At 35.1% G+C, this 19647-nt stretch overlaps 1 protein-coding gene and 1 long non-coding RNA gene across 9 annotated transcripts in view; one reads left to right on the plus strand and one right to left on the minus strand.

Moving 5' to 3' along the window:
- LOC123385173 overlaps positions 1-19647 on the plus strand; it is a 227087-nt gene that overhangs the window by 180360 nt on the left and 27080 nt on the right. The window lies entirely within an intron of this gene.
- TUSC3 (tumor suppressor candidate 3) overlaps positions 1-19647 on the minus strand; it is a 284190-nt gene that overhangs the window by 29575 nt on the left and 234968 nt on the right. For 5 of the 8 annotated variants that reach the window (XM_045056848.1, XM_019828315.3, XM_019828317.3 and 2 more), the window contains 2 exons: positions 3647-3721; positions 19-109 (listed from right to left, as the gene is read on the minus strand). In XM_045056848.1, coding sequence (XP_044912783.1) covers positions 19-109; positions 3647-3721 — 166 coding nt within the window. Of the gene's footprint in view, positions 1-18; positions 110-202; positions 380-3646; positions 3722-18753; positions 19402-19647 lie in introns of those variants that run through there. The other 3 variants (XR_006597331.1, XM_045056849.1, XM_045056850.1) reach the window with 3 other exon arrangements.

Genomic DNA, 19647 nt, shown 5'->3' on the forward strand with positions numbered 1-19647 from the left:
TTAATATAATGATATTACCTGTAAGGATAGCCATGGTATTTGGAACGAAATATTGAAAGTAGAAAACTGAAGAAGAAGACCACCAGGCCTAATCCCACTAGGCAAATTACTAGAAAGAGACAGACAATGCTATTAGGGTCTAGACACATGCAACCCAAATGCGTGTGTTTGAAATGCATTCAATTAATAACAGTATACTTACATTTTAATAGTTCATGGCACATACAGGCACAACAAACCAGATAATCCAAAATACAATGTATTCATTATTTTCCACATTCTTCTCAATGAAAATGGACTATTTGGGGTATGAAAACAACAAAAGTGACTGATCTAAGTCTTCTGGTGGTTTTCTTCTCGTAGAGAGTTCCTACGAGTACTAAAATGCCCCAGAGGGATCAAAACAAGACAAAATATGTGAAAACCACAAACATGATTATCAGCCCCTGCATTATAAAGCATTGGCTATATTAGCATAGACATTTGCATTATCAGAAAAGTAACTATAATTTTACTTTTTTCAGGTGCCATGCAATATTTACAAGGAAATGTTATTTTAGATTATTGACTAGATTACTGCTTCGGTAAAAGCCTATTACTTAGAAATAGTCACCCTGGTGGACAAAAAGTTAAGAATAAAGGCTTCAGGAGCAAAGTAATGTGGATTCTGGAAAGCCAAAGTGGGGACATCCCCCCACATTGTAGGTCATTGTGTCAAAGAGTTGTTTGTTTTCACGAAGGTAGGGAAGGCCAGTATTACAGTAAGAGGTGCTGTGGTCTAGGTTTCCCCTACCACTTTAAACCAGGCAAGTTGACAATGGGGAAAATAATTTTTTGTTTTCTTTTCTTTCTGTTATGGTTAGGAAGATTTTACTCTAAAAGAGTAATAATATCTGTAACATATGCAATGGGAGTACATATGAAAATACATTGGGTATTTAAACAAAATTTATTTCTATTAGTAAAATATATGTTCATAAAATTAAAACACGTGTTAAAAATCTGAGCCAATTAAATGCAGACATGTTTAGAATTATGAAAAACTTAAATACATTTTTAAAATTGAAACTGACTTAAATCTATGCCATAAATAAGTAGAAATTGGAGTTAGCTCTTAATAAGAAAAATCTAAGCATGTCTTAAGAATCAAACATTTGCACAATACTTGTATACTTTCATTAGTTTCAGGTAATTCTTAGAAAATATTGAAAAAAATCTGAAATAATTGTAAAAGAAAGAGGAGTAAAGAAATGAAATACTAAGGCACAGGAGAACAAGGGAAAGTTAGCAGTTCTATATACTTCCATAATGATAAAATACATTTAAAAGTATTCTTCTAGCAGGTCTGAGACCAGGTTTAATTACAATCCTGGAAATCAAGCAGTAGGTAAGGTATGATACTGTCAAAAAATGGTCTAGAAATCTGTCAGTTTTCATTCAATTCTACAGGAATATCAATCAGTTCTGAGTACAAATTGTTGAAAGTCATAAGCGCTTAAAAGCATTCAATTGCAGCCTCTGTGACATTTCATTTCAGACAAAGTTCATGCAGTTGAACTTCAAATGAATATTGGCAGAAGATAAAGTAAAAATCTGGTTGAATACCTCAAAATGAAAAAAACACCTTTTTAAAAATGTGTGGACTATCCAACTATCACAGACACCAGACACTAGATGTAACAATGTTAAAACATCCCCGCTTATAACAATGTTACTAAACCCATAATTAATTACGTGATGCTTTATTTCATACCTCACCACGTTTGGTATTTTTATCAAACACTTCATCCTTCCTTTCTTTTCTTTCTTTTTTTTTTTTTTTCTAATTTTTAGAAGCTAAGTAAAACCCTTTTATTCCCTTTGCCACTTTGGTCGTGCTCCATGGTCAATGAAGCTCAAAGTACATGATCAAGTAAAACAATATATTTACTTGATTCTGCGCAGTGGAACAAAATAGTATTAGTCAAGTCCTCGTATATAGGGAAGGGAGCAGAACTGAGTGAGTACTAGTGAGGAGGTAGTAATTAACTGAATGAACCGCTGCAGCCCAGACAAGTTAACAGACTTGTGAGAAAATGCTATGACACAATCATTCTGACCTGAGCAATTACAATCACAGCCATTGTATTATTATATATCAAAAAGGAATAATTGTAAAATATATTTCCCATGTCTCTTCCTCTCAAACTAGACATGAATAAATAGTTTGACAGTGCTGGGGCTGGAGTGATAGGCAGAGAAATTTCTACCAAGAGGAAAGTTGGAAGTACTGATTTTATAAACTTCACAGATGTTGTAAGATTAAAAATTTATGTATTTCTTACCATTACCTACTTTAATAAGACAGGACATAAATAACATAAACATTATCTGTCATTTCCAAGAGCATCATATTGTTTGATAGATATATCATAAAATGATATTCTGCACATTACTTATGCATTAGAGTCTTGAGTAGTTTCTTTACAATAGTAAATCATGGGAAAACAAAGGACAGACTAAACTGTAAATTACGTCCAAAATATTTTAACACTTAAGACAACTATTTAGAAATCACGATGATTTATTTATATACATGTCACCATAGGTGATACTTACAAGAAGAAAATAAGTCTAGATTTTTATTTTAAACTAAGATAAATTATGTGTCTCTTGGATACCTATAAATAAATTCAGGGTGTAAAAAGTTTCCAGAAATGCAGAGTATTGGGAAAAATTTTAATTATGGGTTTAATCATAAAATTATATAGGGATCTGATAATACTGTAGAAAGGTTTGTGGCAGGAAATTTAAGGCCCTCTTCGTTCCTAACCTATGCTCCTGAGGGTAGATTTTTTTCATATGTTCTTCCTTTGTCTAGCCAAAATCTATTACTTCATAAAAAATGTATTTTTTTTCTACAACCCCCTGAAAGGAATAGTTCTACCAAAGGATAAAAAAAATAAATGAAAGAAGGAAGGAAGGAAGGAAGGAAGGAAGGAAGGAAGGAAGGAAGGATAAAACCTAGTTAACTTGCTTAGAAACAGAATGCTGGAAATCCGTACAGTTGTAAATCTTGGAATACCAACGGGAAAGGCAAAGACCCTGGAAGAGACACTGTCAACAGATCACTCCTTTTTCAAATGTTGATCAAAAGAGGTTGGGAGGTAATGGAAAGGTATTATATTTCAGTGTACAAAACCCATGTGAAAACAGAGTCCTTGAATGTATGCCTGATTCTTGGGGTAAAAGGAACACAGCCTTAATCGATAAAGTCTCTGAAGACTCTGAACAGAGAATTTTATGTCACTCTGTAGTGTGGACATTACTGCGGAGACTCAGCTTCAGCAGACATGGGTCCGAGCAGTCCTGACGAGGGTAACAGCTTTCCTTTATATGCAATTCCACAGAAAATCCCCCACACCCATTTTGGAAGAAATATATTTTTAAGTATTTGTACACACACATCCAAAAAAAAAAAAAAAGTAAAACAACAACAAAACAAAACCCCAAAAAACAAAAACAAAACAGAAAAGCCCTCCAAAAACACTTAAATCAGAACATTTCTTTAGAAATTTGTTTTCTAAGGACTTTTATACATTTCCCATTTTATTTAAATGAACCTTAAGACTAAAGCAAAACTACAAAAATAGCAACACAGACTTACTCCGTCTTTTTCCAACATCTCCTTTGGATGTTGCTGCTTCATTTAGAAGAACCATCCCCATGGTGATAGCAGCATCTATAGTAGTTGTCAAGGAAACAGTAGAAATACATGCGGATAAAATCTATTAATTTTTCTGGATCTGAACACAATGTGTTCTGCTCCAGAATCGTTAAGTTGCAACTGTACACAGAGGTAGATAGGACTTATTATCCAACACAAAATTACCATTCTTTGTGTATTTGCCTGAAATGGTGAGATTTTGAAGGTTCAACTCGAAATGTTCTTAAGTTCCAGGACTTTAATTTCTTAGCACATATGATTTACATGGCTCTCATAATCAGTTATGCCATTTCATGTTCTAGTCACAGGGACAAACTTCATCGGCAATCACGGAAAATTAGACTGTATTTACCGTGATTTCCCCCCCCCCCCAGTTCACAACGAGTGCTTGTGTGCATAGTTTTTTTTCTGCCTGACTTCTAACTAATGTGCTGTTTCATAGATTACCTTGTTTAAAGAAACATTTATTAAGATCAGGTATTGTGTCACTCGGAAATTTTTTGTTATTCAATTACAAATTTTATAAAAGAAAACATGCACATTATAATAAAACACACTAACAAATCCAGCAGCATCTTAATTTAGTGAAATTTACATTTTAAGAATGAACACAAAATTCTGTACCTAATGTCTGCTTGCAGCAGGATGAATATTTTCATACCACACTGAAAGAAGCCAGAGATTAAGAAAATGAGGGGAGCTTTCCATCTTTATAAGAAAATTCTTAACCATGTTAAAAAAACATTTTTGACATGGACTAATGTTAAGATTTAAGAACTCATCAATTCTGGAAATATATTTATTATGTATTCTGCCCAAATGACTAATGGATTAAAAAAATGAAGAGGCAAATAATCTTAGCCCAGAAATTCCTCAATTTGTTCAACTTTACTAAGGTTCCCTTGTATTCATTTCTACTGCTACAAATGTACAACCCTGCATTAGTATCTTGTACAGGGTCTCGAATGTCTTCTACTCCAAACTGTGAAAGCTCAAAGAATATTATCTGCCTATGTGTATGCAATTGAGTGGAGGAAGTCAAGGAAAATTCTGCAGAGTAAATATTTCCACTCTATTTTCAAAACCATTAGATCAAAGTACTGATTAATAACTGTAAAATATTTGAGTCTTTCATGACCCTATTATCCAATTTCTGGTAAACAAAAGATGCCTGACTTCTCCAGTTAGGCATTTATGCTTACAATAACTTCTCTATACAAAGTGTTTTCTTTCTTCTTTTTTTTATTTTTTTTTATTTTTAAATTTTATTAAAATCCAAGTTAGTTAACATATAGTGTAGTAATGATTTCAGGAATAGAATTTAGTGATTCATCACTTAGCTATAATGCCCAGGGCTCATCCCAACAAGTGCCCTCCTTGATGCCCATCACCCATTTGGCCCATTCGCTGACCCAACACTCCTCCAGCAATCCTCAGTTTGTTCTACTTAAGAGTCTCTTGTGGTTTGCCTGCCTCTCTTTTTATCTTACTTTTCCTTTCCTTCCCCTATGTTCACCTGTTTTGTTTCTTAAGTTCCACGAGTGAAATCATATTTATCTTTCTCTGACTTATTTTGCTTAGTATAATATACTCTAGTTCCATCAATGTTGTAAATGGCAAGATTTCGTTCTTTCTAATTTCTGAGTAATATTCTGTTACTCAGTAATATTCATTCTATGTATATCTTCTTTATCCATTCATCAGTCGATGGACATCTGGACTCTTTCCATAATTTGGCTTTTGTTGATAGTGCTGCTGTTGATAGGGTACATGTGCCCCTTCAAATCAGCATTTTTGTATCCTTTAGGTTAATAGCTAGTAGTGCAATTGCTGGGTCATAGAGTAGTTGTATTTTTAATTTTTTGAGGAACTCCATACTGTTTTCCAGAGTGGCTGCACCAGTTGGCATTCCCACCAGCCATGCAAAACTGTTCCCCTTTCTCCGCATCCTTGCCAACATCTGTTGTTTCCTGAGCTGTTCATTTTACCCATTCTGACAGATGTTATGTGGTATTTCATTGTGGTTTTGATTTCTATTTCCCTGAAGATGAGATGTTGAGCATCTTTTCATGTGTCTGTTAGCCCTCTCAATGTCTTCTTCCGAAAAGTGTCTGTTCATGCCTTTTGCTCATGTCTTCATTGGATCATTTGTCTTTTGGGTGCTGAGTTTGATAAGTTCTTTGTAGATTTTGGATACTAACCCTTCGTCTAATATGTCAACAAATAGTTTTCAATTTATTCTATTTAGCAATCCTTTATGAAACCCTTTCTGGAGAAAACCAAACAGTAACCCAAACAAACTTGCCTGGAAGCCTACTGCATACAAGAGAAAAAGCCACTATCAGCACTATGCAGTATCAGCACTCCCCTCTCCCCTCTCAAACCAAGCCAAACACACGTATACACCATATACTACCACTAAATTTGGGGGGATCCATGATACATAGTTTGAAAACACTGAAATTTGGTTAATTATTAGAGTTCCTTGAGATTCAGTCATGTCATGAGGGCCTGAAAAGGGTAACATAAGAGAATCAATATTTCATTATTACCAGCATATTGAAATATATTTCAGTATTATCAGTCTGTGCACCTTAAGGATTTATTCTTACAATGTTTTGGATAATCCACTGGAAAAAAACTCAAGTCTAGAGTCATAGGACAATGCTAATAATAAAGTGATGAGAAAAAATTAAAAGCTTGTACCAAACTGTTCATATGTAAGGATTTCTACTGCTTGACTTAGCTCCCTGGAGCAAACTACTGTGACTGTATAGATCCTAAGGAGTTAAAGTAGGTCTCCCTTTCATCTTTTTCTGGTTCCATTTGCCAAAAATCCAGAAATAACCAAATTTAAACCACCACGTCAATAAATAATACTTAATAAGTTTATTGGGAATATAAGAACAGTTTTTAAACGGGGAGTCCTCAAATTCAAGGACTTACTAATATAAATGTTTTTTTTTAATTTTTTAATGTTTGTTTATTTTTGAGAGAGACAGAGACAGAATGCAAGTGGGTTAGGGGCAGAGAGAGAGGAAGACACAGACTCTGAAGCAGGCTCCAGGCTCCGACCTGTCGGCACAGAGCCCAATGCAGTGCTCCAACCTATGAGCTATGAGATCATGACCTGAGCCGAAGTCAGATGCTCAACTGACTGAGCCACCCAGGCACCCCAAGGACTTACTACTATAAAACTCAGGGACATGAAGTTACAGAATGGCTTCTAAAGTAAAATGAAGAAGTTGTTGACTTTAATAGTGGTTAGTTATTATAACGGGGGTTTCCAGGTGGCAGGTGATTGGTTACAAGTGATTATCTCATATCAGTTTTAAGATGATGACATAAGTTTTTTTTTTTTTTTTATGATTATCAGAGGTATTTACAAGAAATATCCCAAGTTAAGGTTTGCTTATACTCATGAAAAGGGCTACATTTAGTCTTAAAGTGTTTATGTGGCTTGAATGATTTTTTCTGCCGGGGAATTCTCAAGTGTGGTTTCTATTTTATATTTCACTTTAACACCCCTTACTTTATTCAGGTACAAATTTTAATCTACACATTTAAATAGACACATTTGATCTGAAAATTCATAGAAAATTCAGATTATTTTAACTGTAACAAAATATTTTTTTCAAATATTCAAATTAGAAATGACATTTTAAAATGATTTTATGTAGATATTATAAATAAAATACTTACTTTAGGACCCCGTTTCCTACATAGCTTCTGAAATTTTATTAATAAAATCAAGGGGAAAATAACATAAATCTATATCTGAGGAAAATAAGGTTTACAAAATTAAATGCTTAAAATTTTTGATTAAGAGTATAGCTATATATAAAAATTTTCTCAGGATAAAATTTTATATATACACAAACACCCATGTGCACATATATAGATGTGACATAAATACACATATATGTAGATATAATCTCAAGGAAAAGTATGTTTTATTAGGCAAAAAAATTGGATGTTACCTATAGTTACACAAGTATAACATATCCCTATTCAAAGATCTTCATACCGTTTTTACCATTTTTCCTCTACAAATTTTTAAGATATGATGGGAAAACTATGTGAGCAAACAACATGCTTCTCATTGGAATTTTTGAACTTCACACAAATTCAGTTTGCAAGGGAAATATGTATAAGATTTTCATAAGCATAAACCACATTTTACTGGGTATTTATCTTATGCAAAATTGTTCCAAATATTTGCGATTACAAATATTCCTACAAAGATCTTTTTACATGTACATGTGCAATATTTTTCTCTAAGGTCTACACATAGAGTTTTCTAGAGAGTGCATATACATATTTTCAAATTAACTAAGGTTTAATCATATTGTATTTTCCTTATATTTCACCAATAGTATTGCCAAACTATTGATTTCATCAAACTGATGAGGGAGAATCTGTATTAATAGTTTATCTTTTGATAAGCTCATTTCTCCTTTTAATCTTTTGTATATTGCTTTTTTTTTTTTTTTGCTCATTTTCCCATAAGTCTTTTTCCTCATCTGTGTATTTTTCTTAATTTGTAGGACACTTCCTTTTTCTGGCCATGAAAGTGGTGCATATAAACTCTCTTCCTTTCATGTGTTGTCTTGTATATACGTATATAGGTCATTTAATACTAATAGCCAACATTTATTTACCCCAACTATGTGCAGGCAACTGAGCTAAGCACCATGCATGGATTTCTCTCATTAAGCCCCTTAACAGTGCTGTGAGGTGGGTATTGTTTTATTCTTACTTATAAGTTAGGATAATGAAACTTACGGGGGTTAATAACCCGGACACTGTTAGACACTACTGGAGCCAGAATTCAAACCAAGGCTACCGAAGCCAATGCCTATTTGCTCTTAACTACAATGCAATGTAGTTTTTTTTACATATTAAAAAAAAAACCAAACCTTAATATGTTTTTTAGTGTGCTGACATAAGACATTGTGTAAATTTAAGGTGTACAGCATGTTAATGTGATATATTTACATATTGTAATTTGACTGCCATTGTAATAATAATTATCACCTCTATCATATTACATAATTATCCTTTTTTAAAGGTTGAAATAATCAAGTTCGAGACTCTTAGCAAGTTTGATCATACTACAACATTGTTGTCTATATTCATTTCACTGTGCATTAGTTCTCTATGGCTTATTTACTACTACTCTCATTAAATTTGTACTCTTAACATTGGTCTTACTACCCTTCATTTCATCCTCTGATAACCACCATTTTACTGTTTTGACAAGTTTGGCTTTTTAAAATTCCACATGTAAGTGATATCATACAGTAGTGGTCTTTCTTGACTGATCTCACTTAGCACACTGTGCTCAAATTCCACCCATGTTATTCCAAACAGCAAGACTGTTTGTATGCCTATCATTTTGTTTGTTTTGTTTTTTGTTTTTTACACGTCTATCAACAGACACTTAGGTTGTGTAGGTTATATCTGGTTATTCCAAATAATGATGCCATAAACAGAGGGGTGCATATATCTGTCTAAATTAGAGGGCTTGTTTTTTTGTACACATACCCAGAAAGGTAATTGTTGAGTCATATGGTAGTTTTAGTTTTAATTTTTTGAGGAAACTCCATGCTATTTTTCTATAGCGGCTGCACCAATTTACATTCGCACCAACAGAACAAACCTTCTTCTCCACAGCCTCACCAACACTTATTTCTTACTTTTTTGAGCCATCATAATTGAGGTAGTATCTCATAGTGGTGTTGATCTGCATTTCCCTGATGGGGAGTGATGTTGAGCATCTGTTGGCTATTTGCATGTTGTCTTTGGAAAAGTGTCGATTTAGTATTCTTCTGCATGCGCTTATCCATTTTCTTAAAACTATTTGTTAAAGAGACTCTTTTCCTCATGGAGTGTTCTGGGCCCTCCGGTCAAATTTCAGTAAATCGTATATGCAGGAATTTAATTTTGGGCTGTCTATTCTGTTCCATTGGTCTCTGTGTCTGTTTTCGTGCCAGTACGATACTGTTTTTATTACTATAGCTTTGAAGTATTGTTTGAAACCTGTGTGATACCTCTGGTTTTGTTCTTTTACCTTGGGATTGCTTTAGATATTTTGGCTGTTGTGGTTCAGTACAAATTTTAGGAGTGTTTCTCCCATTTCTATATAAAAAAAAAAGCCTTTATATTTTGATGAGGATTGCACTGAATCTGTAGATGATTTTGGGGAGTATGGATATTTTAATAGTATTATTCAGATCCATGAAGAGAGAATGCATTTCCATTTGTTTGTGTTTTGATTTCTTTCAGCAAAGTCTTGGAGTTTTGTTGTACAGACGTTTCATTTCCTTGGTTAAATTTATTCCTAAGAGTTTTTTTTGTTTCTGATGTTACTATAAATTGGATTTTCTTTTTCACATGTTTCATCATTAGTGTAAAAAATGCACCTGATTTCTGCATGTTGATTTTGTAACCTGTAACTTTACTGAAATTGTTAATTAGTTACAGCGGATTTTTAGTTGAGAGTTTGGGATATTCTCTCAGTGTAAGTGTGTGTGTCTGTGTGTGTGTGCATGCGTATGTTCATATCGTCTACAAATAGCAACAATATTACTTCTTCCTTTCCAATTTAGATGCCCTCTGTTTCTTTGTCTTCATTGCTCTAGCTTATTAAATAACAGTAATGCTGGCAGGCATCCTTGTCTTCTTCCTGATCTTAGAGGAAAAGCTTTCAATTCCAACTTGGTTGTGATGTATAATCCTTTTTAAGTGTTCGTGAATTTGGTTTGCTCATAGTTTGAGAAATTTTGTATCTGTACTCATCAGAGATATTAGTGTATACTTTTCTTGTGGTGCTTTTATCTAGTTTTGTATCATCGTAATGCTGGCCTCAGAGAATGAGTTTGGAAGTGTTCCCTACTCAATTTTTTTTGGAGATTGAGAAGGATTGGTGTTAATTCTTTTATTTTAAAAAAATTTATTTATGAGACAGAGAACACAAGGCCAAAGAGACAGAGGATCCAAAACAGGCTCTGTGTTGACAGCAGTGAGCCCAGGGTAGGGCTCGAACTCACGACCTGTGAGTTCATGACCTGAGCTGAAGCTGGAAGCTTAACTGACTGAGTCGCCCAGGTGCCCCAGTGTTAATTCTTACTTAAGTGTTAGGTACAATTCTCCATAGTGAAACCATTTGGTCCTAGGGTTTTTCTGCTTTGGGAGGTTTTTGATTACAGATAGAATATTTTTACTCAATTTTGATCTGTTTAGATTTTTCTATTTCTTCTTGAAACACTGTTGGCAAGTTATGTTTCTAAGAATGTATCTATTTCTTCTAAGTTATGTAACTTGGCATATAATTATTAATAGAAGTCTGTTATACTATGTATTTCTGAAGTATCAGTTGTAATGTCTTCACTTTCATTTCTAAGTCTTTTTTTCTTGGTTTAGCTATTTGTCAATTTTGTGTCTTTTTGAAGAAACAGCTCTTAGTTTCACTGATACATTCTATTGATTTTCTGGTCTTTATTTCATTTATTTCTACTCTATACTTATGTACTTCCTTTCTTATGTTAACTTTGGGCTTACTTTCTTGTTCTTTCTTTGGTTCCTTGAAGTGTAAATTTAAGTTGTTTACTTGAGATCACTGTCAATTCATAATTTATGCATTTATTGCTATGAACTTACCTCCCAGAACTGTTTTTGCTGTATCCCATTAGTTTGGTATGTTGTATTTCCACTGTCATGTGTTTAAAGCTATTTTTAATTTCCCTTTTGATTTCTTTTTGACACACTGGTTGTTTAGAGGTGTGTTGTTTCCACATATTTGTGTATTTCCTCTTGTAGATACGTAGTTTCATACCATTGTGGTCAGAAAAGAGAGTTGCCTATATGTGTTTGGGGCCTTATCAAATGATGTATCCTGAAGAATGTTCCACATGCACTTCATAAGAAAATGTGTTTTATGTTATTGGATGGAGGGTACCTGGGTGACTCAGTCAGTTGGGTGTCTGATTCTTGATTTCAGCTCAGGCTGTGATCCTAGAGTCGTGGGATAGAGCCCTGTGTTGGGCTATTTGCTGACCTTGGAGCCTGCTTGAGATTCTCTCTCTTCCCGCCCCCCCCCCCCCCCCAACTCTGGCTCATGCTCTCTCTCTCTCCCCTGCTCATATGTGCTAACTCTCTCTCAAAATAAACAAACAAACAAAAAAACTTTCAGGATACAAAGTCTGTTATGTACAAAAAACAAATTCTACAGGAGTGCTTGGATGGCTCAGTTGGTTAAGTGTCCAGCTCTTGATTTTGGCTCAGGTCATGATCTCACAGTTGTAAAATCAAGCCCCACATAGGGCTCTGTGGTGAGTGTGGAGCCTGCTTGGGATTCTCCTCCTCCCTTTCTGCCCCTCCTCCACTTGTGCATACAGCCTCTCTCTCAAGAGAATATTAGGCTGTTGGATGGAATATCCTATATATGTCTGTTATGTTCGTTCTAAAGTGTGGTTCAACCCCAACATGTTGATTACCTATTTGGATGATCTATTCATTGCTGACAGTGGGTTACTGAATTCCCTATTACTGCATTTTGTTCTATTTCTTTCTTCAGATCTGTTAGTATTTACTGAATATATTTTGGCACTCTGATGTTGGGTAACATTCATAACATTCGTTATGTCTTCTTGATGTATCGACCCTTTTATCATTATATAATGACCTACTTTGTCTCTTGTTAACATTTTGGCTTGAAGTCTATTCTGCCCAATCTAAGTATGGCTAATCCCACTTTCTTTTGGTTTATACTTGCTTAGAATATCCCTCTCTGTCTCTTGATATTGAGCCCTTGTGTGTGTTTAGAGTTGAAATGAGCCTCCTACAGGCAGCGTATATTTGGGTCTTGCTTTAAAAAAAAAAAAATCATTCAGCTAGTCTGTGTCTTTTTATTGGTTATTTCAATCCAATTACATTTAATATGGTAAGTGATATATAAGGACTTACTATTGCCATCTTATCTTTTGTCTTCTGGTTGTTCTGTCTCCATTGTTTGTATCTTTGTGAATTTGTGGTTTTCCATGGTGATTTATTCAGTCTCCCTCATACCCCCACCCCCTTTATTTTGTCTCGTGTCTTTAGATTTTTTTACTTGTGGTTACCATGAGGCTTAGATATCTCAAATAAATTGCTATCAGCAGGGAAAAAAAAAAAGACTATATTCATCGACCTATAAAAGTTCTGTTTTACTCCTCACCTTTTATATTTCTAATGTCACAAAATGTTTACACTGTGAATTCATTAACAAGTTACAGTAGCTATAATTATTTAGTGCTCTTTCCTTTAACCTTCATATTATAATTAAGGGGTTAATATACTAATATAGAATTACAGTTTTTAAATTCTACCACCTTTATCAGAGTTTTATAGACTTTCATTTTTTATGCATGTGTCCAAATAGCACTTTTTCATTTCAGCTTGAAAAACAACTTTCAGCATTATTTGTAAGATAGGTCTGGTGGTGTTGAGATCCTTCAACTTTTGTTTGGGAAAGCCTTTACTTATTGTTCATATCTAAAGGGTTACTGTGCCAGATAAAGTATTTTTAGCTGGCAATTTTTACCTTTCAATTTTTGAATATGTCATTCTACTCTCTCCTGGTCTGTAGAGTTTCTGCTGAGAAATCCACTGATATCCTAATAGGAAGTTCCTTTCTAGGTTACTTTCCTTTTTTTCCCTGATTTTGAACGGTTTCTTGGAAAAGATCTTTTTACACTGAGATAGTAAGACGTTCCCTTAACTTAATAGACTTACGTCGTTTCTTTCCCAAGTTTAGGAAGCTCTGTGCTATTACCACTTTAAAATAAACTCTGCTCCCTCCCCACTCTCTTCTCCTGATATACCAACCATTCTGATATTTGCTTGTCTGACAGCATAACAACTCTTGTAGGGTTTCTTAACTTCTTAAAAATATTAGTTCTCTCGCCTTCCAACTGAGTCATTTCTAAATTCCTATCCCCCAACTTGTTTATTCTTTCTTTTGTCTGATGTGTCCTAATCTTCATGCTTTCTACATACTCATCTTTTTAAGTTCTTGAGCTCCAGAATTTGTTTCATTCTATTTTTATAATTTAAATCTCTTTGGTTTAAAAACAAAAAAATACGACTCCTTCTGTTAATTAATTTTGTTCCAGAGTCCATTGAATTGCCTAAGTTTTCTTGTAGCTAATTAAATGTCTTCATTTCTCATGAGGAAATTTTGAATTCTTTAATCAGTTAGACTACAATATTACATGCCTTGCAGTTCCACTGCTGGAGAATGATCCTTTGCGTGACACCACATTACTGTGATTTTCCAGTGGCTAATGAAGTGTGCCTCTGCTCTCCCATTTGAAGTGGCACACACCCTTCTTGTTTACTTTGTTATAAAGTTCGACAGGCTGGCAATGAGAAACTTTTCTTGTGTCCCAGAAGGTGGTGTTATAGCACAAGGTTTTGGGTTTTCTTATTGGAGCCCTTGGGAGCAGGCCTATAAAAAAACTGGGGTTCAAAAAAAAGGCTGGTGGCAAAGTGGGGGTAGGGGTGGTCTTAGCACCTGGGGCTTTGGGACTGGCCTTGGGCCAGTAAGCGGATCCTCTAGTGGGGAAATCCCAGAGGTCCATGGGCAGACCTTGTGCTGAAATCCTGGAGCCTATAGCAAAAAACACTTTCTTTCAGGGCCCTCTGATGTTCTTGTCTCCCTCTCTCCCTTTCTTCTTCCTCCCCCGAGTCATGGGGGGTCCCGTCTCAGAGAGGTGGGTATTGATGGAGAAATGGGTTCCTCCAACTGCTACCAGGCCATCTGTCCCTCACCACTTTCCTTTCCTACCTCCTCTGCCCAGAGAGGTAGCTGCTGCATGCTCTGCCCCTCACCCCCTGCAAAGCCCAGCAGGTGGCAGTGTTGCCCTCAGGAAGGGCACCATGGTGTGTTTTCCTTTTTTCTCTGCTCCCAAACTCGTCTCTGCTCTGTTTTGATGGCTTGCCAGTTTCTCCCATCAAGCTGGTTGGACCCAAAATACTCAATCTCTGGTCAGTGTACCAGTTTTGCACTCTCCAGATTATCTTTTCCGATGGCTACAAATGGGTCTGGGGCAGGCTCACAGACTCCTTTGGATCTGTGAGCGTCGTCCTGGCATACTGAACAGAGGTACTTTTGTTTGGTTATAGACCTCCAATTAGTTGTAAATCAAAAAACACAAAAGGAACAACTCAGAGTGCCATGATGCTGATGTCAAGTTGCTTTGTTAGGCAGAGGGTTGTCTTTTCCTGTGAATTTTGGTTGTTGTGTCTGCCTCATGAAATTCCTGCCCTTAAGTTCTTAAAAATGTTCTCTTTCTTGATAGCTTTAAATCAGTAATGCCACTCTTCTGTTCAGAACAATTTAATAGCTTTCCATGTCACTCTGAATAAAATAAACAGGAGGTTTCAAAAGGGCCTCTAGGCCATACATGATTTGTACCCCGATCCGCTGCTTGTACTTGTCTGCCTTTGTTTGCTCCTATTCTTGTCCCACTCGCTATTTTTCCAACGAGACTGAAAACTCTCTGCCTTTGCATCTTTGTACGTCCTATTCCCCTGCTTAATGCTCTTCTCCCAATTAGGCCCATTAAGTCACATCGCTTTGAGTTTCTGCTCAAATGACAAATTATTAGAAGAGCCTCCTCCAACCTCTCTGCTTGCTTTTTTCTGCTTTTCTTCTGTAACAGTTTTTGAAAGAAATTTTGCATTCATTTTTTTTAATAACTGTTTTTCTCCTGCCACTACAATGTTAGTCCCCAAAAGGCAGTAAATTTTTGTTCATTATCTCTCTCACCCATTGCCAAACAACTCTAAGACACAGATACCCTCTTCAGTTTACCAATGAGGAAAACGATGCTGAGCAAGGTCTGGATAACTTACGCAAAGCCAAAAAAGGAGTAAGTGACAGCACAAGTCAAAAAAGCAAAAAAGAAATTGGGTAGGATGAGATCACAGGGTTAGATGAAAACAACAAGAGAAAAGGAACAAAACAGCTAGAAATGCAGGGAAAGATAATAAAGTCAGTAGCAACTCTCTTGAGGTAATAAGGTTGTCGGTTTTTTTCTTTTTTAATTAACACATCCTATAGAGCAGTTTACAAAGGTTTTCTGAAAAGGCCCAGAAAGTACAGTTGACCCTTGAAAAACATAGATTTGCATTGTTAGGGTCCACTTATATAATTTTTTTTGTTACTACAGTACAGTACTGTAAATGTACTTTCTCTTTATGATTTTCTTAATATTTTCTTTACTCTGGCTTACTTTATTTGTAAGATTAGAGTATGTAACATAACAAAATATGTATTGATTGTTTATGTTATCAGTAAGGCTTCTAATCAACAGAAAGCTATTAATAGTTAAATTTTTGAGGAGGAAAAAGTATTGTGTGGATTTTCAACTGTGTGGGGGGTCGGCACCCCTCACACTCATATTGTTCAAGGTTCAACTGTAGATACTTTGGTCTGTGCAAGCTACATCACGTTATGGCTACTACTCAACTCTGCTGTTGTAGTGCAAAGTAATCATAGACAATACATAAATGAATAGGTGTGTCTGTGTTCCAATGAAACTTTATTTACAAAAATAGTAGATAGACTGGATTTGACCCTCATTGGTCCTAGTTTGTCAACTGTTGCTACCAAAAATACTGTAAACTGTAATATCTGAGAGGAAGTTTTATTCATACTTGAAAATAAATGCAATAACTTAGTATATACTTGCATATAACCCCAAAGTAGGATTTTAAAGCAAAGGAGGGACTAAATATATGGTTGTCTTTAACTGTGAGGTAAAATATTCTGTTACAAAGCAGTAGGGTCAGAACGTTTCCTGCAAACTTAAGTTTTCTAGGCTTTACCAAAAAATAAGCTGCAAACCTACTTTATGTTTGATAGTTGTAATGAAGTATGACTTCAACTGAAATGGCTTTACACTAGCCAACTTTCCCTCTCTTTTTTTAACCATACCTTTTTAAGTTGAGGCCTCTGAGTGTTGAGAATTATTTAACTTTCATTCCAATACATCAATTTAAAAAAGAGTTTGCGTAAAAAAAGAACCTACATAATACTTACCCTTTGGAAAAAAGTCACACTTGTAATTTTTAGGTAGAGTATTAATTTTTAGAAAGAGGAAAAGGTTTGACGATTATCGGTGAGACGTGATGTGTAGGGCTTCCTTCCTTGAGTAGAAGGCTGAATGACAAATGAAAGCCCCTTCAAATCTGATAGCTTCTTTGGCTCTCTGTCTAACTCTGAAATAACAGCTGATTTTCTGCCATTAAACTGTGGGTGTAGCCATTCTGGCTGTGTCTTATTGAAGAGTCCCAATGTTACAGTAAGAGATGGAACTATACAGTGGATAAACCATGTTTCTGAAACTTTTTCTATTGTTCTGAGATTGCTAATGTCTGCCTACACACACACACACACACACACACACATCTGGTCTACCTCATGTATTACTTTGCACATTTGTATTGAGTAATGTCACAGCAATACATACTTAAACTACTGTGCACACTTGAGTTTCTCTGCTGAATCTGTCAATCACCTTCTTACTGCTTAAGAAATCAAAATATTGACATAATCCCACATAAAACAGAAGCTGTTTGTATAAATTATGTACAGCACCCAGAGGCACTGAGTTATGCTACTGAATGAGTAACAAATACATTTGCACTATCTTATAATCCATTCTCAGTTATACATGATGTTAAGTTTACTGTTGCTCTTTGGAAGAGAATGAGGATTGTCAGTTTAAAGATAAATGAGAACAGATGTTGAAAAAAATGTTAGCAAGTTATAGAAGACTCAGAGAGATCTAAATCTGAAATTATCTTCAATTTTCATCCATCATTAATTTTTTTATGTAGTATGTTTTTCCTTGGAAATGACATTCTAAAACATTTGCTATCTATCACAGATGGAAAACAAATGCAAAGTCAAATAATATTCATAATAAATAGAAAACAAATGTATTTCTCATCGGAAAAGCAAATGTGATCTTCTTTAGAATATATGTATTTTTATGTTAAAATTGTTCTACTGTGCCCTTTGCCTTTGATATTAGCCCTTTTCTTCCAACTGATATTTATCTCATGTCATCATCTTAACACTGTAGAACTTGAAGGATGTGGAGAGCTAAGGGACAGATCAGAGTTGAAATAAAGTAAAAGCCAACTCTAGAAGTCAGGCTTTCTGTAGCCAAAAGCACACATAGACCACAGCCTGGTGGACTCAGGCAAGATTCCAATTTCTTAGCAAGGGCTGGAAAGATTTTCATTATCCATCCCAAGTAACCTTTCATCGATCTTGTCTTCAGCATTTGTGAATATTCTCTCACATTTTATGTTTTTGTGCCTGCTGGACCTTCCACTGGAATATTCTCACTCATTCTCGGTCTGGCAAACTCCTTTTTCTATTGTATCAAAACCAACTGAAAAGTCAGTTCAAGTTCTCTAGGCATTGAGTGGCTCCTTCTTCTTTTGCTGCTTCCAAGAAATGATTAGAACATTTGTCACACTGGATTACAATTAATTTTCTATCAGTCTACCTTCTTGTAAGCAGTGAATATCTTACATTTGCATTAGGTGTTGAAATATAACCGAATAAAAAATAAAAATGAATTTTTACTGGGAAAAATGTAAGGATTATATAAATTATTCCTAGTTCCCATATTCTGTATTAAAATGCCAAGGCACCTGGGTGGCTCAGTCAGTTAAGTATCCAACTTCGGCTCAGGTCATGATCTCATGGTCCGTGGGTTCGAGCCCCACCTTGGGTTCTGTGCTCACAGCTCAGAGCCTGGAGCCTGCTTTGGATTCTGTGTCTCCCTCTTTCTCTTCCCCTGCCCCACTCGTATTCTGTCTCTCTCAATCAAAATTAAAATTAAAAAACATCAAAAACAATTTTTTTAATTAAAAAAATGTCAAATATTTCTTACTCCTTTTTTATATAGTTCTCTCTTATGAACTTAGAACTGTTGTTCTTCCCCCGCCCCCAAACAGGTACTGAAAAAATAAAACACTACTAATAGGGAGAAAAATCTTATTCTTAGTAAATATGAATCTATAACCTATGAAGTCAAATGACTCCATCTGTTCTTAGGGTTTTTTCAACAAATTTTGCATATAGCAATTGCAGCTAGTAATCTGGCTTACTAAATGAGAAGGAGAAAAACCAAAAAACAGGCATATTCTCTCCAGATAAACAAAAAGTGACCATCTGGAATTTACATTTTTTTCATATAAGGGAAAAAATACATGATAAGTTGGAAAAAATATCAGTAGACTCTGCCAAGTGAAAATAAAATCAGAAATTATTACTTGGCTACTTCTTAACTTTCACCAACAATTTTAATGAGCCGACCATTTTAAAACAACTTTTCTCTTTCACAGGTATCTGTAAAGCAAACAAAAAATCAGGGAAAATAAAACAAGTAATTTTTGGTAGCATAAAGAGAATAAGTGCTCTTAACTCTTTTATGTATTGCTGTTAAAAATCTCTATGGAAGACTTCATACTGCTTGTGAAAGTTCTTTGCATGCTTGATGTCAATGAGCCATGAAATGAAACCTGGGAGATTCCTGCCACACAGTGATGGTCTCAACACAGCTCTTTGCTACGTACTCCTGATGTGTTGAATAGACTAGCTGCTTTGAAGGAAGTACACTACGAAAATGCTACATCAAGGATGGAAACAGGTTAGGAAAAAAAGCCTACAATAAATAAAAGCTAAAATGTTACCTGCAATAAACAATTTGTTTCCTATCAATGTGCTTTAACACAAATGTATTTTGCTTCATAAATACATGTATATAATAGAGAAGTAAAGAGTAAAGATGGCCTTCCCTTACTTTCCAACAAACAGATTTGGAAATACTTCATTTTCTCACCCAAGGCCCCTCTGATGTGCGGAAAGTATGAAT

Source organism: Felis catus, chromosome B1 (assembly GCF_018350175.1).
Source record: "Felis catus isolate Fca126 chromosome B1, F.catus_Fca126_mat1.0, whole genome shotgun sequence".
Classification (NCBI taxonomy): Eukaryota; Metazoa; Chordata; class Mammalia; order Carnivora; family Felidae; genus Felis; species Felis catus.